General features: G+C 56.3%; 2 protein-coding genes and 1 long non-coding RNA gene across 7 annotated transcripts; 1 reads left to right on the forward strand and 2 right to left on the reverse strand.

Annotated features, from left to right (window-relative positions):
• Positions 1–107: 107 nt before the first annotated feature.
• LOC135320392 (uncharacterized) lies at positions 108–3,042 on the reverse strand. 2 transcript variants are annotated; one of them, XR_010379557.1, is made up of 3 exons: positions 2,711–3,042; positions 607–1,848; positions 108–380 (listed from the first exon to the last, which is right to left on the reverse strand). It is a non-coding gene; the product is annotated as an uncharacterized LOC135320392 (long non-coding RNA). The 2 variants fall into 2 exon arrangements; XR_010379556.1 differs by lacking the exon at positions 2,711–3,042 and having other exon boundaries at positions 607–2,703.
• Positions 3,043–3,245: 203 nt separating this feature from the next.
• Positions 3,246–6,395, forward strand: SLC25A6 (solute carrier family 25 member 6). Its single transcript, XM_031446661.2, has 4 exons — positions 3,246–3,490; positions 4,160–4,646; positions 5,295–5,435; positions 5,848–6,395. The coding sequence occupies exons 1-4, from the start codon at positions 3,380–3,382 to the stop codon at positions 6,003–6,005; spliced, it is 897 nt and encodes a 298-aa protein (XP_031302521.2). The 5' UTR covers positions 3,246–3,379; the 3' UTR covers positions 6,006–6,395.
• IL3RA (interleukin 3 receptor subunit alpha) lies at positions 5,931–27,478 on the reverse strand. 4 transcript variants are annotated; one of them, XM_064483479.1, is made up of 13 exons: positions 27,440–27,478; positions 27,107–27,230; positions 25,158–25,256; positions 19,248–19,366; positions 17,133–17,247; positions 16,563–16,695; positions 16,298–16,476; positions 14,480–14,598; positions 12,164–12,187; positions 10,806–10,923; positions 9,542–9,638; positions 8,339–8,485; positions 5,931–8,161 (listed from the first exon to the last, which is right to left on the reverse strand). In XM_064483479.1, exons 3-13 carry the CDS (start codon positions 25,237–25,239, stop codon positions 7,786–7,788), a joined length of 1,509 nt encoding a protein of 502 aa, XP_064339549.1. In that variant the 5' UTR covers positions 25,240–25,256; positions 27,107–27,230; positions 27,440–27,478; the 3' UTR covers positions 5,931–7,785. The 4 variants fall into 4 exon arrangements, with proteins under 4 accessions (XP_064339549.1, XP_064339550.1, XP_064339551.1 ...); XM_064483481.1 differs by having other exon boundaries at positions 7,986–8,161; positions 8,404–8,485; XM_064483480.1 differs by lacking the exon at positions 25,158–25,256.
• Positions 27,479–27,656: the final 178 nt, after the last annotated feature.

Consider the following 27,656-nt stretch of genomic DNA (forward strand, 5'->3'; position numbering starts at 1 on the left):
ACGTGTGGAAGCGGTGATGGCCCACGGGTTTCCTTAAATGTCTCTCCCTTTTGTGTGTTGGAACTTTTGGATTAGAAGTTTTTTAAGATGAGGAGATGAAGTAAGACTTACACGGAACCTGTCTCTCCCTTTATTAGAAATGTGTGCAAAACACAGTATCTTTAGGGGAGTTAGAGTAAGACTGTGCAGGTGTGGGTGCACACCCAGGCCCGTGTCCATTCTCTGTGGATCAGTGGGGATTTCTAGGCTGGAATTCCGCGCCTGAGCTGACCCCCGCCCTCCAGGTGGCATTCATTCATTCATTCATTCATCCAGCACATGTCCGAGTGCCCACTGCCTTCCGGGACTGTCTGGACGCATCACTGGCTAACATCTTTCCTCTGCACAGGCCAAAGGTGGAGGGGGTAGGGAGAGGGACCATAAGCCACCAGCATGCGCTCCCCAACCTACATTCCCTTGCAGGGTCCCACCCCAGTCGCCCGATGGTGTCACGTAAGGGCAGGGCTGGGTGCCTGGTGGAATCTCGGGCTGAGTCCGAGACTGACTCACACAGGGCCTGGCTGTGGGCACATACCCGCACCCCCACCCTGTCCCCCGGATGCCAACCTCATCCCTTCCATGAGTTGCTTGGAGTCATCAGCTAAAACTTCGTATCTTTTAAAGCGCCTCCTGTTTCTTTTAATGAATAAATCTGTTTTTCAGACACTCTAGGGGTACAGATTCAGAGTATCTTGCAGGCCAGCAGGGAGTTTACCTGTAACACCAAGTCCTCATTAAACCTTGGGACGGAGCTGAGGAAGGCAGGACAGGCCTCAGTCTCCCCAGCCCATCCCTGGGGGTCCTGGAGTGTCACCTCTCCCTCCCCACCATGCCCATCCTCTCTCCCTTTCCAAAGCCAGGTGTGCCTTCTACCTGGACCCTCTTTTCCCAGGTACAAGGTATTCTGGGTTCTTGATGTGTACGGTCCAAATGCTCTCCTGGGTCGGGGATTACGGGGGCCATGCCAGCCCCCCAACACACACACGCACACACAAGTGCGTGGGGAAGATGGATGGGTCTAAGACTCACCTGAAATGCTCTTTAGGAAAAAGCATGTTCTGAACCCCATTTAGTGATGGGGTCACAGTCATCCATTTGTTCCAGGCGTGTTTGCCCAGCAGTCTGGGTGCTGGGCCCAAGCAAAAAGGGACCCTCAGAGGAACCAACAGATAGTGTAGTGCTGACCCCTGGGGTGGGGTGGAATACAGGCAGAGCACAGGGAGGGGCGTCCCCAGGGAAGGAGAGGGGTTAGCCGCCCCCATCGGCCAGAGAGGAAGGTTCTGCTCTCCCCAGCAGGCTGTCAGGCAGAGGCACCTACACCCGGGGCCTCCCAGCCTGATCCTGACTGACCAGCTTTGGCTGGTTGGCCCCTGTGGACCCAGAGGGCAGTGATAACCATCACCAGGGTCCCTCCCCACCGAGACAGGTTGATCCTGTGAACAAATGAGGTCAGAGGCGAGATGCTTTCTGCATCTGGGAGTACCCAGAGATGGCCCCCTGAGCAAATGCCCAGTCCCGGCCCAGAATCCACGGCCGCCCTGTCCTCTACTCCAGAGCCTTCTGGCCACCGCAGGACCAGCCCCCCAAGTCCGTTCTCTATTCCCCAGTCCTGATGCCTCAGAATGTGCCAGAGCATCAATGCCCTTACCCACAGTCACCTGTCACCCTGTAAGTGACTGGAGCTGCCCCCACGGCCCTGGAGCTGGTCCAGCCTCAGTCCCCACCCCTTACCTGCCTCTCCGGGGAGGTCAAGAGGACAGAGGAAGATGGAGAAATGGCCGGTTCAGGGTGCCCCAGGCTTGAGCATTCCTGTTGGCATGCATCCATTCAGTGTCAGCTGCTGGAGGGGATGCAGGCCCCCCTCCCCAAGTGAAAAACAGAGATGAAAAGAGTAAGGGAATGAGAAAGAGAAAACGAGAAGAAACAGAGGCACGGAACTAAGAAACAAAAAAAGAATCTTTGCGCCTGGGTTGTTACAGAGGACCTCGTGGGTGCTGATACACCACCCTATTCAGTTTGTGAAAATCCAGTGATTCACTTGGGACTTGGGCCACTGAGCTGCGGTTCAATAAAAAGTGCACATTTCAAAACATCTAGGTCTGATTTCCTTGGGGGGTGAGAAGTGCGCCTGTGTGTGCGCAGCTGTGTGCACATACGTGTGCATGTGTGTGAAGATCTACGTCTGTGAGCGTGTGTGCCCAGTGCATGTGAGTCTGTGTGCATGTGAGCCCCTGTGTGCGGATGTGCGTTTCGGAGCGCGTGTGAGCATGGGAGTGAGCGTGCGATGACACACACGTGCTGCAGTCCCTCCTGGAGCCCCCATGTCGCAGCGCGCGGCCCGGTGGGGGGACCCCGAGTCCAACGCCATCTGGGCCCTGGGAGTGGGAGCCCCGGGCCACCCCACCCCATGCCCTGCGCGCCGAGTGCACCCGGAGTCTCGGGGTCAGGGCTGGGGTGCCCCATGGTGGGGCAGGGCGGTCGGAGAGCTGGGGGGCGCTTCGGCGGGCGGACACTGGCCGAGCTGGGGTCTCCGGGGCAGGGGGCGAGCAAGCCCTTGAGAAGCCAGGCCTCGGGATAAGCAAGTGTAGGGACTTGGGCGCCCTGGCGCGGTCGGTACGGCCTCCGGTTCCGGGCCTGAACCCGCGAAAGACGCTCCTCCCACGGGACTCACGGGTCTGCGGGACGCGACCGGGACTCGCCCGGGGGTCATCAGGGCGGGTTAGCGGGGGTCGCAGCTGGGACTCAGGGCTGCGGGGCGAATTCGTTAGTCAGCGGGGTGAAGCTGGAGGGTCGCAGCGGGGCCTGGGGCGTCACCAGGGCGAGCCTAGGGATCCGAACGGCCGGGGCTGGAAGAAGAACGGGCGTGGGACTCGGCGATCCCCCGCCTTCTACCTCCGCCGCCGCCGCCCGTCGCGCCTGGGGCCCGCCCGCCGTGACCTTGAGAAGGTCAAAGCTGCCGCCGCGCCCGCCGGTCCACTAGGCGCATGGGCGGGGCTCGGCTCCCTACATGCCCCGGGGCGCGGCGCGCGGGAAGGGGCGGGACGTGGGCGGCGGCGCAGCCAATGGGCGCGGCGCTCGGGGGCGCGGGGCGCGGCACGGCGCGGTTCCCGGCAGCCCGCGGGGGCGCGGCGCGCGGGAAGGGGCGTGGCGTGGGCGGCGGCGCAGCCAATGGGCGCGGCGCGCGGGGGCGCGGGGCGGGGCGTGGGCTCCTTAGCGGCTGCGCGCTAGCCGCCCCGTCCTTTTGGTCCCGGCGGCGGCAGGGCTGACCAGCGGCGCCCACCTTTCGGCTTTCCGCGCCTCCGTTCCGCTCTCCGCCCGCTGCGCTGCCCGCTTCGCCACCATGACGGAACAGGCCATCTCCTTCGCCAAGGACTTCCTAGCCGGAGGCATCGCCGCCGCCATCTCCAAGACGGCCGTGGCCCCGATCGAGCGGGTCAAGCTGCTGCTGCAGGTAGGAGCGGGCTGCGCTCGCGCGGGCCCCCGGGCGAGTGGCCAGCGGCCGGTATGGGCGGTCAGCGGACTGGGAGAGCCGCGTGCACCGGGGCCGGAAGCGGGAGCCCGCGCCGCTTTGTCCGCGCGCGGCGGGCTTCCGGCTGCGGCCCGGCGCGCGTCACGTGGGCGTTGCCGCATGGGCAGAAGTGGGGCCGCGGGCGCGCACGCGCTGTCGGAGGCCCGGCTGCGGCGTCGGCGCGTGCGCACTGAGCGCGGCGACGCCGGCCGGGGGCGGCGCATGCGCGGGGGCAGCCGCGTGGACAAACCCACGCAGCGCGCGGGCGGTGACCTTGGGCGGGTGGCAGTGGCCGAGCTAATATCTTTCGTCGGACTTGGGCGGTTTGCCTCCTTTTGTACTTGTCTGTGTGGCTCTCAACCGGAATGAACTGCGTTACTTTCTTGCAGAAGTGTTACAAATGTAGTCGTAATAGGAACATTGTTGCCAGGTAGTTGCTTTAGAACACTTGCAGGGACAGTGGGTTCCCAAAAAAGAACGGGTTTCTACACATGATGTCTGGGCAGGTTTAAGGCCTGGTAGGCGAGTTACCCTATTTTAAGGCCAAGCTTTTCGTTGGAGGGGGCGGTAATTGCGGGCGTATCGGGTAAAGCCCTCCCCGTCCGCCCTCAGGTGCAACATGCCAGTAAGCAGATCGCGGCCGACAAGCAGTACAAAGGCATCGTGGACTGCATCGTGCGCATCCCCAAGGAGCAGGGCGTGCTGTCCTTCTGGAGGGGCAACCTGGCCAACGTCATCCGCTACTTCCCCACGCAAGCCCTCAACTTCGCCTTTAAGGACAAGTACAAGCAGATCTTCCTGGGGGGCGTGGACAAGCACACGCAATTTTGGAGGTATTTCGCTGGCAATCTGGCCTCTGGAGGCGCGGCCGGAGCCACCTCCCTCTGCTTCGTCTACCCGCTGGATTTCGCCAGAACCCGCCTGGCAGCCGACGTGGGGAAGTCCGGCAAGGAGCGGGAGTTCAAAGGCCTGGGAGACTGTCTGGTGAAGATCACCAAGTCTGATGGCGTCCGAGGCCTGTACCAGGGCTTCAACGTCTCCGTGCAGGGCATCATTATCTACCGGGCCGCCTACTTCGGCGTGTATGACACCGCCAAAGGTGAGTGTGTGCTCCTCCCGGGGCTGCGCATTAACGTGTCCAGCGGGTGGGGCTGGTGGAGGGGGCTTCGGGACCAGACACTTGGGGTCTCCCAGTCCTGGGGGCTGGAAGCCCGAGATCAGAGTGTCAGCACGGCTGGTTCCTTTCGGGGCCTCTCGGTGTGTAGACCGCTGCCTCCTCCGTGTGTCCTCGTGTGGTGGTCACTGTGTGTCTTTGCCCTAATCTCTTAGGTGAAGGCACCAGTCCTTTTATTACAATCTTTTATAGTCTTTTTTATTTGTCATCCTTTTTAAGATTTCACGTCTTACTGTAGTTGGTTTGAGGTCCTGGGCTTTAGGGCTTCATCGTGATTTGTGGGAGCACCCAGTTCAGACCCTGAGAGTGAGCCACTCCAGCGGTCACGGCGAAAGCCTGCTGCCAGCTCAGCTGCAGATTGGTGTGGAAGTGGCCGCTCCCCGAGTCCCATCTCTGTCCTGCCTTGGAGACCACGCCCAGGCAGTGGGGGCTTCCCCCTCTCCAGGGCCCTAGGGCCCCTGTCACCTCCCGAGCGTCACTTGGTCCTGGGATCTCTGCGTGGAGCTGGGGGTGGGGGGGTCCTGTTCCCGGGCAGCCGTGTGTGGCGCTGGGCCTCATGCGGTGGCCCCACAGGCATGCTCCCCGACCCCAAGAACACCCACATCGTGGTGAGCTGGATGATCGCGCAGACGGTGACGGCCGTGGCCGGCGTGGTCTCCTACCCCTTCGACACCGTGCGCCGGCGGATGATGATGCAGTCGGGCCGCAAAGGAGGTACCTGTCTCGGCTCTGCTCCGCAGTTCATGCTGGGAGGGGGTGGGGGCTCCCCGACTGGGCACGGGGCCGTCCCGAGAGGTGCTTCCCCGGGGCATTTGGGGCAGCGCTTTGTCCCAGGGTGAAGTGGTCTGGCTCGGTGGGGGAGGCGGGGCAGTGGTCTCAGGGGCCCTGTGTGGGGGTCTCTCCACGCCTGTTCCCTTGACTCTGGGGTGTGCACGGGCCCCGGCAGCTGGGGGCTCGAGTTCTGGGTCTGATCCCCCTCTGCAGTGGACCCGGCAGTCCGTCCCGAGCTTCCTTTTCCCTGCAGTCAGCTCCGAGTAGCTTGGGGACGGCCGGGGCTCCGTGTCCTGGGGCTTTGCTCCGTGCTGTGCCGCGGCCCCGCCCGTGACCCCCGCCCCTCTCTCCGCAGCCGACATCATGTACAGGGGCACCCTGGACTGCTGGCGCAAGATCTTCAGAGACGAAGGAGGCAAAGCCTTTTTCAAGGGCGCCTGGTCCAACGTCCTGCGCGGCATGGGCGGCGCCTTCGTGCTGGTCCTGTACGACGAACTGAAGAAGGTCATCTAGGCGCCGCGGGCCCGGGCCCGCAGGGCCCCGGAGAGTGATACTGACACCTAACTTACGGACCACTGACCTTCGAGAAATTCCAGGCCTTGCGGAGGGCCGGGCAGCTCCGGCCGAGGGCACGTTGTCAGCGCGGCCGTCGGCACCGCGGGTCCATGCGTTGATTGGGGGGAGGGGAATCATGGCGTCTTCGTGGGTCCACAGGTGAGGCAGCTCCGCCAAGGCAGACCTAGACTCCAGGTGCTTGTAGGACCAACCCGTGTTTAAGTATTTATTTAAAACAAATCATGTCTCCCATTTGTACTTAAGCACTATTCTCTTTTGCACAGCCGAATACTTGCAATGACGTTCTACGTTGGGCATTCCGCTACAGAATAAAACCGGGACTCAAGACGCGGTTGTGTTTGTGATTTGCTTGGACTTGTACAAGGGGAGGGGTGTGGGGGTCTGAGCAGACGGGGTGGTCTCCATCTGCCTCCAGGAGAGGTGGCTGGGGGAACAGCCAGGCATGTCGTGGGGTCCACCCTTGGGTGGTGAGGGGTACTTGAGATTTCTGAGCTTCCCTGCCGCTCACCATCCCAGCCCACACTGTAGCTGGAGTCGAATCACAGGAGCCCCGCAGCGGCAGGCACTGTTCAACCCATAGCCTCCCCTGTGTGGTGGGCCTGCGCCTCCACCTGACGTGCTGGGCCCCCAGCCCCAGGCATGTTGGCTTCCTTCATCCCCCAGAGCCGTTTCTGCACAAATTCTCAAGGTCACTGCAGGGACAGAACTTGTCGGGGAGCTTCCACCAGGCGGACCCCGGATCCTGGTTTCTCACGTTGAGGGCCAGCTCCCCTGGTTCCCCTAGAGGTCAGGGAGCATCGCCGGTGTCTGCCCTGCACTCGGCCGCCCAGGCGAGAGCTGTCCCCTGGCTCCTAGGACCAGGCGACGCTGAGGGGGTTAGTACAGGAGCTGGAGGCGGGGACAGTCCCAGAGGCCAGCTTAGTCCCCTGGAAGGCAGATCTCGTGCTACACCTCGAGACCACAGCGACGTCAGGTTAGAAACGTTAGCAGGCTTCCCCAAGGTCAGCTGCAGGTAACCAGGTGAGAAGCAGCAGGACATGACCGGTCAGCACTCACACCTGCTCCTCGCTGCAGCCCTGCCTTCTGAGCCTCAGCACGGGCGGTGCAGTGACTTCAAACCCGGACACCATCTGGAACTGTGCTGAAGCGTGCTAAGTTCTGGATTCGGAGTTGTGCAGTTTAGCTCACTGGAGAACCGTCTGTTTAAGGGCTTGTTCAACCAGCAGCTTGAAACAGAGCCCCCGCAGGGCTTTGCGCTAAATCGGCAGCAGCAGTGACCTCGACCTGAGCGAGTCTGCATCTGTGATTCAGGGTGAATTCTTTATGCACAAACTGGCGATGCTGACACATAACAGAGGTTGAGGGATGAGGTCACTCCTGGGAAGCGCCACCGCGTGGAGACCTGCTTTCCCGTGGGGTGTCTTTCCCGGGCGCCTGCCCGTGGGTGTCCTTCAGGGTGGCAGACAGCTGGGCTCCCCGGCTTCCCCCTCCCCCGCCAAGTCTCTGGACGCAAGGCCGCCCCTCTGCATCTGCCCCCCTCTACAGGAAACGCTGCCCTGACACCCCCTTGTCTGCTGCCCGAACCCGTGGTCTGTGTGCCGTCCCTGGGGTCGCCTCCCTTGCACGGGATCTAAGGGGCTTCCAAAGGGGATTTGCTGCAAGAAAACAAAATACAGTTAAAGACAGAGAAACCAGACCAGCAAAGGCCGCTCAGGACTCAGGAAGGAGCCAGTCCAGTGGACGTGGGAGCAGATGCAGCCAATTCCAGGAGGCTGGAAAGTGCGTCCTGGTGGCGTTGGGGTGACCCCCCACCTCCAGGACCAAGTAAGGGGGTGAAAAAGCCCTTTATTTGAGAAATAAGCACAACAGAAATTTTATTTTCTTCTGGGAGATAACCCCGCGTAAACTGCATTGGGCTCCCCACCACCCGCCCCCACAAACGCCCAATCGTCCCACCACCGCCAGGCTGTGCGCCTCCACCCAGCCCCCTCCTCCCTGCAGAGAGCGAGGGCTGTGCACCAGTTTCAGTTTTCCCCCAAAATCTGCACCTCCGCCACTGGGCACTCCTGCTGCTTCTCTTCCTCCCAGGCCATCTGTGGGGTGAGGAAGTCGGGGTGAGCGGCGGGGCTGCGGGCGAGCAAGCCTGTGCCCTCCAATGCCTGGCCAGGGCAGGACCAACCTTGGCACGAGGCTCCCTGGGCCCCACCTGCCCCAGGGAGCACCCCGGGGTAACCACCCCGTGTCACAGGCTGGGAGACAGATCACAGCACCTGGCAATCTTTCCTGGCCACCCCTCGTGGCCAACAGACCCACGCACCGCAGGACCACCACGTACCATCCTCTCGTTCTGAAGGTGGTCACTGATGGGGTCTTTCACGTGAGGGATGGGCGGGAACAGCTGCTGCATCACCGCGTACCTGGCAGGAGAGAGCAATTCACCAGCTCGGAAACCCGCACCAACCGGCGCATCACCGGGGAGACGCAGCGTCCGCTAGAGGGCCTCGGCAAGGCCACGGTGGATCCGGACCCGTCTCCTTTGGGAGGGGTCTCTGTTCCCCGCCCCCAATCCGGAGACGAGCGGGAACGAGAAATCCGAGTCTTTGCAGAGGCGCACCTCCCCAGCTCACCCCACCCCCGCACCTCACCAGAGACCCTGTAAAGATGGAGGCGGCCCCAGGATCCTATCACCATGGCAACCTGCCTCTCCCGACAGCGCCCGCCCGCAGCGGGTTGTTCCCTCCCTGCGACATTGGCCCATCCACTCCAAAACCGAGCCTCCGGGCAGGGCGGCTCAGCCTGAACCGCCTGGGTGGGGTGAGAGGGACGTCAGGACAGAGACGGGACTGGAGCTAGAGGCTGGCGGAACAGCTCTCCCCGGACCAGGCAGGGCAGGCCCTATGCCCGGGTCGCCAATTAGGCTGCAAGCGCAGGTCTCCAGAAGGGACCTCCGTCGCAGGGAAAGGCGGTGATAACTGGGCCACCCACCTGCTGCTCGCTGGGTTGGGGAGGGGTCCCAGAGCCACGTCCTGAGGTTGCTGGGGGCGGGGTTGGGGCAAGCAGACGGGGCAGGGGGGCATGTGGTCATGCTGGGAGGGAGCAAACAGTGGGGGCATGTGGGGACAATTGGGGGTGGGTCTGGCTGAAGACCCGTCCCCCACGTGTGCTGGGGGGCTGGGGAGGGACAGGCCCCCAAGATGTTGCACTGGGGACCCAGCTCCTTGGGTTCTGCGGGCGGCAGGGACCAGATGGCGGAAACCAGGGTTCTGTTGGAGAAAGACCGTTGGGACGACTGGAGGAGGGGTGGTACGCCTGCGACGGGCGGGCGCGCGTTCCGCAGCCACGACGCGGGCGCACGGGTGGATGGGGAGAAGGGGCGGAGGCGGCGGACCAGGCAGTGCCGGCTGCGTGGGAACTGCGCCGCGGAGCCGGCTCCAGGAAGGGACCCCACAAAGCCAGGGGCGGCGGGCGCTCACCTTCTGCAAAGCAGGAGCACCAGCGCCAGCGCGAGCAGCGTCCCCAGCGCGATCAGCAAAGAGGTCAGCCACACCGGGAGGGGCGCGCGGCCACATACTAGGGAGAGGGGCGGAGGGGACGCGTCGGGCCGGTCCTGGGGGCTCCAGGGACGGCGCTTCCCCGGGGGCTCCGGGAGGAGGTGGCCGGCACATGTCCAGGGGCGCCGTCCACCTGGCGACCGCGGCCACCTGCGCGCCGGGCCGATCCCCCCGCGGGAATCCCTCCCACGTCGCCAGAATCCCGTTGCCCCCCGACCACCGACGGACACTTGGAGTGGAGGGCTGGTGGCGCCGACCACTGGGGGCTCCCTCGGGGCTGCCCACTGCGCGGGACGGCCGGCCGCGCCAGGGTTTTCAGAGAGCTCGGCCTTCGCGCCTTCTCCGTGCGCTCTGGGCGCGTCCGCCGGCGCGGCTGGGGGGGTGGGGGTCAGCCACGCCCAGCCGGAGGGCCCTTGCCGGGGCCGGTTCTGCCGGGGCTGGGGGTGGGGGGCGGTAATGCCACGTCCCTCCCTCCCGCACTGCGTCCTGGGTGCGCACTGCCTCAGTGCTTGACTTTGACATATGATCATCATGGATTTTTTCGCGTCGATTTTGATTTAAAAAAAAACTTCATTAAAAGGTTTATCTTGTGACTGAGACAGGAGGGAGGCCGCGGCAAGCTCAGGGACCCTGGAGTCCCCAGAAGCTGGAAGAGACAGGAAAGGGTCTCCCCTGGAGCCTCCGAAGGGAGGCTCTGATCTCAGACATCTGGTCCCCAGGACTGGGGGAGGATGAATTTCTGTTGTGTAAGCCCCCTTTGTGGTCATCTGCTACAGCCGCCGCAGGGCACTCAGGGGCACGGCCTCAGTTTCCTGCTGTTCCAGGTTCTGAGTGCCAGGTTCCTTGGGGCCTGGGAGGAGGGTCTGGTTTCAGAACAGCTCTGGGAGAAACCCTTCCAATGAGGCTGGGAAGCCAGTACCCAGGGAGGCTTCGGATGAGACACCAAGGCCCCATTGCCGGCGACTGCTCCATTATTGCAAGACCCCAGGCGGAGGGGGAGAGGGACCGTCTGGTCCCCTCTCACCCTCTGTGGGGTCACCTGTCATCCTCAGAGAGGCATGTGGAATGCCAGCCCCTCCTCTGGACACCTCCTCCTCTGCACAGGGTGTCCGTCAGGCTGGTCGCCAGCTGTCTGTGCCTCCTTGAGCCCCACCCTGCAGGGGAAGGGAGAGGGCGCTCCACTCACCGAAGCGCTCCCGGACACTCCATTCGCCCCACGAGGGGGCCAGCATGGCCGTGTGCCTGGCTCTTATTCTCACGGTGTAGGTTCCAGGATTGCTCAGCTTCAGGAAGTTGTCCTCAGTCTGCAGGTGAAAGGAAAGTAAAGGAGAAAGCGTGTCCCCGGTCCGTGGGGAGGGAACGGGGCCTCCACTCGGGTTGCGTGGGTCCTCCCCAAATTCACGTGTTGAGGCCCTAACCCTCAGCATCTCAGACCTAAGTTGGAAATAGGGTCCATGCAGATGTAATTAGCTAAGAGAAGGTCGGGCGGAGCACAGTGGACCCCGTATGGATATGACTGGTGTCCTTATAAAAAGGGGGAATTTGGAGACAGACACACCCAGATGGGGAGTCCGCCATGTGGAAACGGGAGGGACGCCTGGAGCCCCCAGGTGTGGGAAGGACCCTCCCCTGGAGCCTCTGCAGGGAGCACGACCCTGCCCCTGCCCACACCTGGATCTCACCATACTGGGCTTCAGGACTGAGACAGGGTGGTTGTAAGTCACCCAGTTCATTCATGGTCCTTTTCATGACCAGCTCAGGGAACTAAGTCAGGCCCCCAAGAGAGAGCCCGGCCAGACCCCTCAGGGAGACAGGAAGATGTCTGGTGCTCAGAGGGGCCCGGGGCCTGAGAGCCACTTTCCCATCTCAGCCCGGGTGCTTGGAGTCCAAACAAAATTGTTCTTGATAATCACTAGAAGGTCGATAACCACGGCCACCACCAGTGAGGCCAAGATGAGCAGTGCCGTCTGCAGGTGCCAGGTGGTGAAACGTGTCCCCCAAGAAGGACACGTCCCCCCAGAACCTGGGAATGAGACCAGGGTCTCTGCAGGTGGGATGACATGAAGGACCTGAGAGGAGGTCCTCCTGGAGGAGGTGGCCCTGCATCCAAGGACAGTGACCTTAGGAGAGACAGAGGAGGAGAGACACAGACACCGAGGAGAAGCCACGTGGAGACGGAGGCAGAGACGGGACGGGAGGCAGAGACAGAGAGAGAGACAGAGAGAGGAGAGATGGGGGGTGTGGGGTCTGCAGCCGGCAGTTACAAGATATTTGTCTAATGCAGGGGCCACCGGTGTGGGAGCCCCTGCCTCTGCTCCTGAGAGGGAGTTAACTATGTTCGTTAATTACAGCGTGGTGGCTCTCCCACCGCATCCTGAGCGACTCAGAGGTGAAGGGCAGGTGGGCCTCCTTGGACAACACCCGGCAGGTGACAGCGTCTGGTCTATGGACCTGGGAGCTTCACCTCAGAGTCCCCGGGCAGTGATGGAAATACGGAGCTGGCACTTGGCGATGCCGGGCTCGGCGAGGGCAGGGGACACCCACCTGTTTGTGTTCGAGGTGCGCGCCCTGGAAGAGAATAGCAGAGTGTGGGGGCCTGAGCCCGTCCCTAAGAAGGGCCCTCATTTCTTGTGGCAGAAAAACTGAGGATCAAATGCGCGGTCATTGGGGATGAATAATAGAAACAACAGTTCTTCAGACACAAATAATTACTAGAGGGAACTAGTCTAACGTATCAGTGAACTAAAACACTACCTGGTCTTTAAAAAAAATAAAATTAAGGGACTTGATCTTTTTTTTGAGCAGTTTTGGGTTAACAGGAAAACTGGGCATAATCACTGAGTGTAAATAATAAATATACAATAATACATAAATCAGGAAAGAAAAATCATGAATGTAAGTAAATAATGGAGGGTAACCTACCAACTACGTCCAAAATATTTGGTCTTTTTTTTTTTCAATCGATAGAGTTGATGTTTTTTGAGTAGTGTTGGGTTTACAGAAAAAATAAATCTAAGCAGGAATGGAGTATAAACAACCCTCATATAAATAAGTAGACATAATGAATAAATATACTAATTGAGTGTAAAAATACCAAAAGGAGCTCTAAAGTCATTTCCTTTTAATTTACAGACTAATTTTTTGAGCAGTTTTAGGTTTATAGAAACATTGAGTATGAAATAGTAATTAAGTGTAATAATGAACAAATAAAATATACAAATAGGTGAATCCAAATAATGGATAAATGTAAGTAAGTAATTGAGTATAAAACACTGATTTAATTGACTCAGAAACATTTTTTCTTTAAATTAGCAGGTTTTTGGAGAATTTTTAGAGTTATTGGAAAATTAAATGTAAGCAGTAATTGAATATAGATATTAAATAAACATAATAAATGTAAGTACGTAACTGAGTATAACATGCTGATTAACTCAAGATATTCAGTCTTTTTCTTTTCATTAACAGATTCTTTTTAGTAGTTTTGGGTTTACAGAAAAGTTAAGTATAAATAAATACAGAAGTAAATAAACAGCAACGAACCAGAAGTGAGCAATTAAGTGTAAAATACCACCTAGTTAAGAAACAGTGGATGCTTTTAATCTATAGGCTTAAAAACTTTTTTTGAGCAGTTTTAGGCTTATGAAAAATTCAGTCAGTGTACCACAATGAAAGTGTTAAAAAAAAAAAAGGAATCAGTAATCAGTAAACGTTAACTTGGCACATAAGTAAATAAACATCAAATAAATAAATAGACTAAAAATGCCAGTAATTATAAACAAGGTCCTACTGTATCGCACAGGAAACTATATTCAACATTTTGTAATAAAGCAACTGGAAAAGACTGTATACATATGCACACATTATAACTGAACCATTTTGCTGTACACCAGAAACTAACGCAACATTGTAAATCCACTCTACTTCAGTTTAAAAAAATTAAAATTTAAAAAGACTATAGAGCACGGGGAACTATATTCCATTTCTTGTAATAACACATAATGGAAAAGAATTAAAAAATATATATATATATATGTATAACTGAATCGCTTTGCTGTACACCTGAAATTAACACTGTCAACCAGTGACACTTTAACAAATTTTTTTTTAAATTAAAAAAGAAAAAAAACGTCAGTAATTGAGTAGAGAATACTGGAAGCTCTGGTCATTTTTACGGTGGACTGTTTTCAAACACACTTGCACATTTTCACTAATACTTTTTTCCGGCATGTTGTGCATGGAGCAGCCCACACCTTCAAAGCATAAAATCTGCTCCTCCCCGCACCCCGCGCCCCAGACCTCAGGCCTGTTCCTGTAGCTCATTCTCAATTTTCCTTCACAATTCTTTTCTTTTAGAATACGTTCAGGTGCACCCACGGGACCATCTAGGCTGGTCCTGGCTCACGGGGCGGAGGAGGGTGCCACTGCACGGCTGTATTTTATTCCTCCCTCCCTGGGGTTGAAACTGGGGACCATTATTGTACACAGAGATGCTACAGATATTCACATGCCATATTTGGGGGGCTACTGATTTCATGTGACTGGGGTGCAGACCTCACAGGGACTTCATGTCACCGGGAATCCCCAAGTGGCCGGTGAAGCCCTTGGCGCTTTTTCTGTGGGGCTGTTCGTCTGGAGTGCTGACGCGCAAGCGTTCCACGTCCGACGCGCCTGCAGACGCGTCGGGAACCCACCCGAGGAATGTCCTTCCGAAGGCATTCTGACTTCCTGATCGGCGTCAGCGACGCTTTTGGTTTGGGTGAAGCTAATTTACTGTTCTCTTTCACACGTTTTCTCCACCCGCGAAGCCCCAGAGCCCCGGGCATGAGAGCAGCAGCGATGCTCAGGGCGGACGCCGTTTACCTGCTGCATTTCAAGTTCATACTCGAAGTCCTCCCTGAAGTGGCTGCGCACCTGCCACTGGACGATGGAATAGGTCTGGTTGCACCAGGCACTCGTGATGGTGGGCGCAGTCAGTCTCTCTAGGGCGGGGAGGGGGGAGAAAAACACACACACACTTTTATGAGTAAAACACATCAAAGGGAAAAGAAAAGTTCTTCCTGGAGATACTTTTAAAATGGACCTACAAACTCAGGGGGAAACGGAGACCCCACCTGCACCCTGAGACCCTTCCAGAGGTCTCTTCAGGCCCTGCACCTGGCCTCCCTGAGAAGAGCCCTATTGTTTGTCCTCTTGGCCCGTCCAGTCCCCGGACGGAGAAGAGTCTGGTCCAGCTGCCCTGTCTGTCCCTCCCTCCCTCCGTCCCTCCATCCTCCACCCACCTCGACCAACTCTGCTCAGCCCCGACCCCCGGGCAGCCTGGCCTGCTCCCGCCCTGTCCAGGGCCTAGCCCTCTCCCACGACCTTGGCCAGCCAGCTCTGCTCCCAAAACGTCACGTGGCAGCTTCTGCCCCAGCCCCGGACTCGGACTGGGACACACCTCCGGCTTTTCCCCACCTGCCCCAGACCCCACTCCAGGGGGGCCCAGCTCTACCCAGGACCCTCCTGCCCCTTCTGTGGGCTGTCCCAGCCCTGTGTCTGCTCAGCATCGCACCTGGACCCGGGCAGCGGGTCCAGGCTCACTGGGAGATGGTCCCCAGGTCTGCTTCCTCCACTCACGTGCGCTCACGTCTCCTGCCACCGCGTCCCCGCCTTTCTGCCAGGCTCTCAGACGCCCTCTGCCCCCGCCCCTGGGGCTGCCTGCCGTCACCCCTCACCCCCTACTGGGAACCGCTCCATGGATGCCCCATGTGGACGGCGGGGCTGGGCAGGGGGATGCCCTGAGTCCCAGGCGGAGCCGGACCTGTGGGTCTGCACCTGCTGGGGACAGCTTCTTGTAGGAGAGGCCACAGCTTCAAAGTCACGTCACCTTGAGAGGTGGCAGAGCAGCAAGAGGCCCCCACCTCCTCCCCTTTTGCACCAGCCTCTCAATTCGTGGAGGTGGAGCCGGACCCTTCGCGGGCGTCCCTGCCTCGTGGGGACGGGCTGGTGGGGGTGCTGGTTTGGTGGGGGGTTCTAGTTTCAGGAGAAGGACACTGACATAGTTTTGCTAAGATGGTCTTTGTGTCCCCAAACCAGTCGGCGTCCTCATGCAGGGCCTGGAGAGGGGCTGTGAGCCTGAGCCCTCCCTTTCCCCCAGCCTCTCGGTGAATCCGGCCCACCCCCCACCCCACCCCCACCCCGGGGCGGATCCACAGAGCCATCTGTGCTGTGTGTTCTGGAAGTGCTTCCTCCGGCCCAATGAAGATGTCACAGCTGCTGTGGGCTGAATGTCTGCGCCTCCCCAGCACTCGTTCCTACGCCGAGGCCCTGACCCCCAGGGGGATGGTTTGGGAGGCGGGAACTTCGGGAGGTGGGTAGGGTCAGATGCGGTCGTGAGGGTGGGGCCCCAGGGTGAGATTACTGCCCTTAGAAGAGGAGGAAGAGACACAGAGCCGTCCCTCCATCATGTGAGGACACGGGGAGGAGGCAGCCTCCGTGAGCCAGGAAGCGAGCCTCACCGGGAACTGACCCGCCCCCTCGGGATCTCAGACCCCCACCTCCAGCGCTGGGAGAAATGAGTGAGTTGTTGAAGCCCCGTCCGCCCCAGTTTGGGGTTTTTTGTCCCAGCCACCCCAGCTGACACAGGAGCATCTCAAAGCAGAGGGCGGCCCGTGCAGGACGTGTCTCATCCTTACTCACCAATTTCGTGTAATGTTTTTGTGATTTCAGAGCAGGGGATCGGGGACTCTCGGCTGCTGCCATTGACAGAGAAACGGTTCAGCTCCGGGGACAATACAGAGAGGTCGTCGAAACGACACTCGACGTTTGTCCCCCACTCGTCCTGTCTGTACTGGGAGCACGGCCACTTCTGGAAGGAACTGGGGCGAGGAAGGCAGGGTCACCGCGGCCGTGCGGCCGCCCCGGTGCCCGGGAGAGCCCGCGGGGCGCCCGGGTCACACCCTACTGTAGGTTCTCCAGGTACAGGTGATACTGCGTGTCCCGCGGGGCCTCCCTGCCCACCGCCCAGGTGCACGTCAGCAAGTCCGCGTCGTGAACCCAGCAGGTCAGGTTCTCTGCCGCCGCCCTGGCCTTCCCTTCTGGGCTTGCAAAGAAGAGAGGGGAGAAAAAAAGGAGTCCTCTTTGAGATCCCTGTGAATTCTCACACAGTCGTAAGAAGCCAGACAGACACGTTTGCGTGCTGATTTTACTGTGACGGTTGCATGTCCCCGTAAACATGCAGACGCTTGCCACACAGGACCGCTGCATCCCAGCAAGCATTCCCCGCCTGGCCCTTCACAGTTCCTCCAAGCCCGCCGGCCCCTGCCACCAGCACAGCCCCCGCCAGCCACCGCTCTGCTCTGCCTTTCTGCACGTGGGTCCCTCCAAGCAGGGGCTGTCCCTGAAGTCACACCGCTACGTCCCAGGAGACCCATCCAAGTTACGAGCCGTCACTTTGATAGTCAGGACACCGAGCGAGGACGGAATGCCAGCCCCCCGCCCTCCCCCCCGCCACCAAACAGCGGTTTCCCCTCACCCAGCTTAGGGTACTGAATCCACCCGGAGAACGGTGGCCCCTGGGTCACACTCACGCTGTAGTTGGTCGCTTGGCACGGGATGTGAGCAAATTTGCAGTAAGTGTTGTTTCGTGCCTAAGACAGAAGGGGGCCATTTATTAAAAAGTGCAGAGGCGGGGCTGTACCTCGGGCATAGAGCGCGTGCTTAGCATGCGCGGGGTCCTGGGTTCCATCGCCAGCACCTGCATTAAAAGAAAATTAATAATAAACAGATCTAATGACCTCCTCCCCCCGAAAAAAATATTAAGGGAGGACTCAGAGTATGCAGTACTGAGTCTTCATGTTGTTTCCATTTTGTGAGATGGTCTTTGATGCATGAATTATTTACTCAGTTGAAGTTTGTGTGTATCGGCTTTTTCTTGAGTTGGTCTCTGTGGTTCAGTTCAGGGTGAATTTTTATGAGGGTCATAATCCAGCCCCTTTCCACCTGGACTTCTCCCATACCCTTGGCTCTGACCTCAGGCACACCCTTTGGGGTTTTTGTTTTTTTCTTTCATCTTCTTTTTTGTTTGTTTGTTTTTTAATGTTAAAAAATTTTTTTTGATTTTGTTGTTTGTTTGTTTGTGGGGTATTTTTGTTTTTGTTTTTTAAGGGGAGGTAAGTAGGTTTATTTGTTCAGCTAGTTCTTTTAGATGGAGGTCCTGGGGCTGGAACCCAGGACCTCACGCGTGCTAGCCATGCACTCTACCACCTGGGCCAGCCCCTCCCCCTCGGTTCTCGTCCACTCTCACTGGCTTCACCACGATTTTCTGTAAGAATCATCTGCACATAGATACAGTTTTACTTCTCTTTTCTGATAGGCGTTTTTGATAAAAACCTTCTACTTTTAAAAATGTTTTCCTAATTAGCCTGGCTAGACCCACCAGGACAACGTTGAGGGTCAGTGGGAAGAAAGACATCTTTCTCTTGTCCTTTTTTTTTTTAACTGAAGTCCAGTTGATTTACAGTGTTGTGCTAGTTTCGGGCGTACAGCACAGTGATTCAGGTACATATATATCTTTTTTCTCAGATTCTTTTCCATCATATGTTATTACAAGATACTGACTATAGTTCCCTGTGCTCTACGGTAGGTCCCTGTTGTTTATCCACTTTATATCAAGTTGTGTGTCTCTGCTAATCCCAAACTCCTAATTTGTTCGTCAAGATTGGTTGCTGCAGGTACAATTAAGGGTTAATTTTCTAAGCTCCATTAAGATCCCACTGAGGTTTGTTGCAAGTTCACTTTTGTCCCCCTGAAAACTCATATATTGAAATCCAGCCCCCCACTGGGACTGTCTTTGGAGAAGGAGCCTTGAAGGAGGTAATTAAGTCAGGTGAAGTCACAGGGCTTGGGTCCTGATCCCAGAGGACTGGGGTCCTTCTAAGAAGAGGAGATGAGGCCCCAGACACACGCAGAGGGACGCCCACGGGAGGGCACAGGGAGGAGCCGGCCGTCCACACGCCAAGGGGAGAGGGCTCAGGAGACCCCAGCCCTGCTCACACCCTGACCTCGGACTCCAGCGTCCAGGACCCGGAGAGAGAAATTAGTCTACTATTTAAGTCCCCACCCCATCCCACCCTTGGTCTGTGGTTCTTTGTTACGACAGCCTGAGCAGACGAACACAGGACTGTGGTTTGCACTGTATTTCACAAAGAGCAATTTGAAGATACCAAGGCTCTTGTCAGGAAAGCTGACAGGTGCTTCCTTCTCAGGAAACACTTTCAGTGGCCGGAATCCTCCCTGCGGCTCCTGTCCGGGTTCTCACACCCCGTGAACCCTCCGATACCCTAGGGGGCCTGAGTGGGGCAGGCGCTGGCGGGAGTGGTGGGGCCAGTGTTTGCCAGCGGGGCTGGGTTCTCTACCCCGATGTCTCAGCTCCTGTCACCCCTGCCCTCTCCAGTGGGTACCACCTCAGACATCTTCCAAATAAGGAGCCTTCAGCCACGGTGCGCATAAAAGACCCCACATTCCACAGCTGAGCCCAGGACTAGAACCCAGGTCTCTGACTCCGGACATGCATGTGGCCTTCAGGCTTTGCTGGTCTCAGGTTCCTGAGACTGCGTCTGGTGTGCAAAGTACGGGGAAGATGCTTTACCTTATGGGCACGTCTTGAATTCACAAAGCACCAAATTTGGGAAACATTTCCGTGGAGGTCCCAGCTCATCCTTTTTCTCTCTGGATCCATCCTTAAGTTCTTAATCACTGGGTCTGGATCTGAAATGTTGATAAGGTTTGTGTTAGGAAAGATACACACGGTGCTTAAGGCAGGGTCCCCACGGGAACCTCCTTTCCCGCCGAGTTAGCCGGCGCCCGGGGCAAGTCCAGTTCTCCGCGGACAAGCGGTTGCCAGCAGCTGCCGGAGGCCAGGAACGCATCGCAACTTCCTGATCTCACCAGCTCAGCCTCCCAAGGATGGGGGGCAACAGTCAGAGGAGCAGGTCACTTGCACTGTCCCTGTCGGTGTGAGCTTTACCATTTTCACTGAGAACCAATTCAGGCTTAAAGAGGTGACTCAAAATCTCCTCCACAGACTGAGATGTTGCCGACTGGTTTGCCAGTCGCAACAGAACGTATGTTTTTATACAATATATAAATATATATGAATCACTATCTATAATAGAATACGGATTTTCATAAATTATGAGGCACGCTCGTTACACGGCGATATTCATGTTCTAACAGAGCTCACAGATTGTTTGGCCGGTTCTCAGATCGTCGGGGAAAAGTCACCCGGAGGGCGTGCATCTAAATACATTGTGAAGCGTAACCCAAGCACGCTGTCGGTGGGGAAGGAGGTCGGTCTTCGCGGGCCAAAGGATTCAACGTCTTGGATCAGTGACTGTCCTCATGAAGGAAAAAGAGCTACTCAGTCACGTCGTGGCCAGTAACTTGAAGCTTTCAAGCTCCATCAGACACTTCAGGTTTTATCTGTCAACCCTCATTTGGACGATTTAGGGAAATGACTGCTTATAAGCCATAAGCACTGTGATCCGTTAAGACCAACAAGGTTACTTTGATTAAGCAAGACCGAACCACAGGGTTATCTTCATTCCTGGCATCACTGCCTCCCCACCTAGAAAGATAATTTATTCCTCAAAAAGTAATTCAGCTAGGGAAACCTCTTATAAGTGAAAATAGAATTTTTAATGGATGCTTATGCCTCAAAATGTATAGTCTCTTCTTCCAAAACAACAGTAAATATCATTAAAAGAGATTTGACAGATGCAGTAGAAAATATTAGCTTTAGCATAGTTTTATTACATTTTACTTTATTTTTAATTTTTATAAATTTATAATTTTGTTTTAAATTCTTAATTGTTTTAAATGTTAACAAATTTTAAATAATTTGATCATTTAATATAAATTATAGATCATTATATACTACAATTATATAGTATAATATATAATTATTGATTATGTATTATGATTATACATGTAAATATGTATGTAGGTAAATGATAGAACAGGAGAGTTTTCTGTCACTAATTATTCCATGAAGTCTACCTATGTTCTTTCAGATTGGTTACTTTTCATCCAGTTACAGTCATGCTTACAAATAAAAACCTTTACTGGAAAAAAAAAAGAAAAGAAAAGGCAAATCTGTAAAGACAAAATGCAACAAAATGAAAGCCAGTACACATAAGCGTGTTTACCGCGATGTACTCATGACCCACCCGTATTCTAACAGAATGTGGGGGTGGTGTTCTCAACCTGAGAGCTTTTAAAAGTCTATAGATGCTGGGACGTACTCTTGTAGTCATGATAAAGTCACGATTCTCAGATTTACCTCTCACCATAAGCACCTAGAAAACTGGGCAAAATACATAAATCAACTATTTCCAGACATTGGATAAGAGGCAATACAAGATTCCAAAAAGAAAAAAAAAAAAAAAAAAAGACTGGGAAGAAGCTACTTTGGAGATGCAAACGGGGCAATTCTGAGGGTTTATCTGGAGGTGGGGGGACATTCAAGGTCCACACAGACAAGGTAGAGACTCAACACCCAGAGCAGGTAGCAAAGACCCCAGAAGGATCACAGCTTTGTCATCAGGGAGGAAAGACATAAAGGTGACTCAGCCTGCAAAACATCAAAACAAGATGGCCCATCGATAAAGTAATGGCCGGCTGAAACAAAACTCACCGTCTTTAAGGAAGCCCACAACGGCAGACACTCCCCAACACATCATTTACAATAATCAGCACCCAATAAAAAAAATCACCAGATACCCAGAGAAGCAGGAAGATACTGCCTCTGACCAGAAGACCTATCAGGGTGCAGACATCATCCCCAAAATGACAGGTGATGAAATGAACAGAGACGTCTGTTCAAACAGCCATTATAAAATCTGTCCGAAGATTTAAAGGAAAACATGAACACTATGGACTGAGGAATGGCAGCTCTAGCAGAAGAAGTGAACAGAACTTCCAGAGGTAGAACCTACAATGTCCGGGTTGCAAAACCACACAGATAAACAAACAGAAACTCTAAGCAACATCATAGTCAAATGGCTAAAAAAAAAAAAAAGCGGTATCAAGAAAATCTTAAGAACCAACGGAAAAAGACACAACTATCAGAGAACAAAGATAAGAATTTCTGTTGATTTCTCTTTGCAACCAGTGGGACCCAGAAGATAAGAGAATGACTTCTCTAAATGCTGGAAGAAAACAAGAAACACCGCCGGAAACGTAGAATAGGAACAGGTTAATCTTAGCGATGAATGGACGGGGAAATCGAGACTCTTTATAGCCACAAAAAGTGAAAGAATTTTTTTTTTCCCCAGAAGACTAGGTCTACAAAAAAAGTTAAAGGAAGGGAAAACATACCGACGGAAACTCAGATCCACATGAAGGAATGTGGAGGCAGTTCTGGAGTCACAGCAGAAGCAGACCAACAATAGTAAAACTCAGGCAAAGATATGAAACAGTCTCGTTTTTAATGTCTTAAAAAGATAATTGTTTAAAACAAAAATGGGAAAGGGTACAGCTCTAGTGGTAGATGCATGCCTGACGTGCACAAGGTCCTGGGTTCAATCCCCAGTACCTGCTGAAAAAAGTAAAATTTAAAAAAAGTTTAAAGTGAACAAATAGCAAAGGGGTAGGATGAAACTCGGTCCTATTAATAATTGCATCACGTGCAAATGGCCTAAACGCTCCAAGGAAAAGGAGAGTTTGTCCGACTAGATTAACAGAACTACAAGAAAGATACTTTACTGTTGTTTTTTTTTGGGGGGGGGAGTGGGAAATTAGGTTTATTTATTTACTTTTTTTAAATGGAGGGCCTGGGGATGGAACCCAGGACCTTGTGCATGCTGAGCACACGCTCTGCCGCTGAGCTCCACCCTCCCTGGAAAGATACTTTATTTAAATAGAGTTTAAATGTTACTAATAGGAAAGCACGTTTTATGCAAACTCTGGTCTTACAAAATCTGAGATTGCTTATGTTAATAAGATACAAACAATACTTCAGGACGAGGCGTATTTCCAAGGTCAAGAAAGGACCATTTTAAGTGACAAAGTGGCCAATTCGCCCTAATAATATGCTCCCAAAGATGAGCTTCAGAACACGGGACCCCAGCATCACCGCCACCCGCCTCCACCCCCGCTTACTGACAAAGCAAACACTTAGAAAACCTGCCAGCGCTGCAGGACCTGAACAAAAACATCCATGATTTGACCTAACTGATACTGTTGGGACGTTCTAACCAGTAACGGGAGGATGGGCATTTTTAGCAAGTACGAATGGATGGTTCACCAAAATAGACGGTGTCCTGGCGTGTGAAGGGTCAGTGCATTTAAGAATTGCACCGAACTTCCCAAACCTAGAGAAGGAATCAGATCTCCAAGTACACGAAGCACAGAGGGTTCCCCAGCAAGAAGAACCCAAACAGACCCACACCAAGACACACTATCATTGAGATGGCCAAAGTTAAAGGTAAAGAGATGGTTCTAAAGGCAGCAAGGGAAGAGCAAAGAGTTAGTTACAAGGGAAACCCCTTTAAGGCTCTGGGACACCTTGACCTCAGACGTCTGGTCTCCAGGATTCAGAAAGGATGACAGTCTTTGCTTTCAGCTCCCTGGTTTGTGGTCCTTCATTCCTGCCGCCCCCAGGAAACCACCTCAATACCCAGGCCTTTAACGTGTGCATTTGGGGGACATAATTCAGCCCAGAACCTGCCAAGGGAACCTTATTTGGAAACGGGGTCTCTGCAGACAGGATGATGTGAAGGACCTGAGAGGAGGTCCTCCTGGAGGAGGTGGCCCTGCATCCAAGGACAGTGACCTCAGAAGAGACAGAAGAGGAGAGACGCAGACACAGAGGAGACGCCACGTGGAGACGGAGGCAGAGACGGGAGGGAGGTAGCCACCAGCCCAGGGATGGACGCCTGGAGCCCCCAGAAGCTGGAAGAGGCAGGAGGCAGGGAGGACCCTCCCCTGGAGCCTCCGGAGGGAGCGCAGCCCTGGGACACCTTGACCTCAGACGTCTGGTCTCCAGGACAGGGGGAAATAAATAGCTTCCACATCAGCCCCCAGACAATGGCATTTTGTTAACCAGCCCAAGGAACCTAAGCCAGCAACCCGAGGAGACTGACACACACCCCCACCCCCGCCCACCAGCACCCCATCTGAGTTCCCCTGCCTTTTGAGGAAGGAGCAGGCCTCTCATGGGTTATGCAACGCTGTGGCGGTTACTGCGGCTCATGTCGGCCCACCTGCTGTGGTCCCCAGACATCCGTGGTGATGGGGTGGGGGGACCAGCTCCGGTCCTGCTGCAGAACCAAGCAGCCCTGGTGCCCGAAGCCTGGCCCACATTGCACGGTCTGGCAATTGGAGGCGAGGCTGGGGTGGGCAGTGTTCAGGGGGCCCCTCTCAGGGGTCTGCTGGCCAGCCAGGGATCCCTGACGGCACTGGGCTTCCCTGTGGACCCTCCCCGGGGCCGCCTGCCCGCCCAGTGGGCGCCGTATCTCCTTTAACTCCCATCAGCACCCGGGCCTTTCCGCCTGGTGGGGGGTCCATTCACTGCTGGGCGCCCCCGCGACGTGTGAGCTCTGTACCCGCAGAGCCGAGGGCGTGGCTCCCCTTGAGGGTACTGGGGAGCAGCTGGCTCGTCCCCTGACCCCGTCCCTGCCTGGGATAGTCTCTGCCGGCCGCACCTGTCACCCGTGGTCAGCCGGACACTGACAGTCAGAGGTGGGCACGGTCAGCTGGGGAATGTTCACTGGTACCCGTCCGCCTCTGTATCCGGCGATCTCACTGTCACTTGTGGATTCCTTTCCTGTCCACCGTCATTATGACTGTGTATCGTGTGAACCTCCCGGACCCCAGGGAGGCCCTGGTTTGTCCCCTCCATAAACCTCCGTCACGAAAGTGAGAAAAAACAGGATGTATGCTCCCACTGGAGAGCCTCTCCAGCTTCTGGGGATGCCCCACGCCCTAGGCACCCTCAACCTGTGGCTGCGTCACCCCAGTCTCTCCACTGTCATTACACGGCTTCTCCCTGAGCCCAGGTTTCTCCTCTTTAGAAGGACACTGTCATTCTGCTTTAGGACCCACCCGCATGACCTCATTCCAACCCGGGGACATCTGCAAAGCACCCTATTTCCAAAGAAGTCCCATTGGCAGCTTCTGGAGGTTAGGAGGTGAGCACGTGAGTCTGGTGGGGACCCAGCTCAGCCCCGTCACCCCGGTCTTCCCGCCGTCCTCCCCCGACTCAGGAAGAGGATGGTGATGAAGCAAGATGAGTGAGGGCTCCCGGCACCCGGGCTCCCCCAGCAGCTCTTCACGTAGCCCCCCGGTTTTGGTGACCGACCTCCCGGCTCTGAGATTGCACCAGTATCGGAAGACCAGCCCGCCGGGTGGGGGTGGGAGAGTGAGGCGAGGGCCACAAGGGAAGTCTCTGCGTTGTCTGCGACGAGGCACGGGATTCTACAGTGACCGCAAGGTGAGCAGTGTGACAGCCGAGGGGCCCACAGACCCCCACGTGGCTTTCCCTCCGGCTTTTCCCTACCCTGGTCCATCTGCAGCAGGCAGGAGATGGGCGTCAGGCACACCGCCAGCCAGAGGAAGGCCATGGCGAAGGCAGCCCCCATGGGAGGGCCGGCGGGGGCTGGAAGAGAAGAGAGAGTTACCGGTGGGCGCGGCCGCGGGGACGGTCGGGGGAGGCGGGAAGGGGGCCGAGCCCTCCAGGGCACGTCGCGCTCGGAAGGCAGGGAGCTGCTTCCAGGAGGGGAGCCCCCTGTGCATGTGTGTGCATGCGTACACACACGTGCGCACATACGACACACACATTTATGCCTGTACACTGCATGCATGTGTGTCCACATGCATGTATATGCAAATATTACACATGCATTTGTGTCTGTGTGCACATGTATGCCTGCCTGCGTGTGCATGAGAGTATCTGGGTGTTTGTGCACACATATGACACATGTATTGTGTGTCTGTATGTGCACTGCATGTCTGTGTGCACCCGTGTGTGTGCACACATCACACACATGGTTGTGCCTGCATGTCTGTGAGTTCATGTGTGCACATATGTGTGCGTGTGTTTGTCTGTGTGCACATGTGTGTGTGTGAGCCTGTCTCTAAAGAGCCCCCACCCTGGGATCTGAGCACACTCTTGGCCTCAGCCCCATTGTGACCTGGAAAGCACGCTCCACGCAGGGCACCAGGAAACGCTGGGGTCACAAAGCAGGGGAAGGAAGTCCAATTAGAACCATGAAATCAACGCAGACTGAGTTTCCTGAGTGGATGGGATATGGGAACTGAGCTCTGCTGTCTCAGTATCCCAGCCAGTCTTTCCCCAGGGTCCCCACGGCACCCCCTCCGCAGGCCAGCTCTCCGGGACCCTCACCTGGCGGGGGGCCACCTTCTGCACCCTCAGAGCTCCAGGCATAGGGTCTCCTGATGGACCCCACCTTTTCCTCCCCAGCCACCTGAGTGGTGTCATGCAAACGCCATCCACACCTGGGGGCCAGCTCCGGGCTGCCACACACACAGACCCCACCACAGAGCCTTGGACGCTCGCCTGCCTAGGGGGCCACCCTCTCTGCAGGACACATGAAAATCGCCCCAAACTGCCCACACTGGGCCATCTTGCCTGACGCTGGGGAGCAGACGGAGGCTCTCCCTGCCTCACTGAGGACGTTCCCAGCCCCCATCAGGAGACCCCACCCAGATGGAGCCTCGCCTGCTCCCTCGTCCCATCCCAGAGCTCCCAGGAGATTTCCCAGGACTCACACGATCCCCAGTGAGTGCCAACTTTCCCACCAATCTGACGCCAAAGGCTGACACCCAGGGTACTTCTGGCTGAACCGGGGGTCAGGCCCGAGAGACCCCTTTTCCTAAAGTCCAGGACTGCCTACCCGTGCGAAGAGTCCAGGGATGGATGTCTTGTGGTCCATTTGTAATACAGGGATTGGAGAAAAAGATCAGAATCGTGCACAAAGATCGGATGAGAGCGGCCTAGGGCTTGTCCTTAATGCACGCAGACAGGCCGGGTGGGTGTCCCGGGGGGCGCGGCTGTGCGTTCCCGGCCCCGCAGGCACGGAGGCTCCAGCGTCCTGACTAACGCTCACCCCACCCCTAAGGCACCGCTCCTCACGTGCGAGGCTCACATCCTCTGAAGAACCAGAATGCATCAGGTCCGTCGTGATATCATGCTGTCCCCAGATTATGAAGGGACGGGGGGCGTCTGGACAGAGTCGAGCCCCCAGGGGCTGAGGCTGGGGCTGGGCTCAGCAGAGTAGGGGCAAGCCCAGGGGAATGCCTTCTTGGGCACGAGGACTTCGAGGTCGGCGTGTGTTGCCCCGGACGGCACATCACAGCGGCCGTGAGCCGCCTTCAAATCCGGGGTGCCCCCCTCTCCGCCCTGGGGCTGGCAGTCAGTACCCCGTCTGCAGGGACAGCAGCCCCGGCCACCTGCCTTCTCCCCCTCCACCCGTCCCGGCTTCTTACCGGGGATGCAGAGCAAAGTCCAGCGGGACAGAGGTGGCCCCCTCCTGGCTCTGGTCCAGCTGGCCTGGGAGTGGACCCCGGGCTCCTCACCCCCTTGCTTGACTGGCTGAGCGGCAGGCAGACTCTTGAAAGAGAAAGAAGCTAGTCTTTCCCTGTTGAGTGTTTTTATAGCCTCCAGCTGCAGCCCCACCCCTAAACGTCACACCCAGTGAGGGTGGGACGCGGTGCGTGACCTGGTCAGGGAGTCTTCCGCGCCCCCCGCCCCCCGACTTCGTCCTCGCAGCGCGGGACTAGAACGTGCGGTCACCAGCACGACAGCCGCTACGGGCTCACCCTGCAGGGAGCACTGTTTCTTTCAAACGATCCTTTTCCTGTTCTCGCTTCTGTTTGCGGGCCCCTCTTTGCCCCGGTCTTAATGACTGCCCGGATTTCAGACAGGCTTGAGCAATTTCCTGGAAAGGTGTCGTGGGTTAATGGGTGGGGTGGGGGTACGGGTGGGGTGAGCGTGAATGGCCGGGGTCCTGGCCGCCTTCTTCCGAGGTCGGGAAGA

Source organism: Camelus dromedarius, chromosome Y (assembly GCF_036321535.1).
Source record: "Camelus dromedarius isolate mCamDro1 chromosome Y, mCamDro1.pat, whole genome shotgun sequence".
Lineage (NCBI taxonomy): Eukaryota > Metazoa > Chordata > Mammalia > Artiodactyla > Camelidae > Camelus > Camelus dromedarius.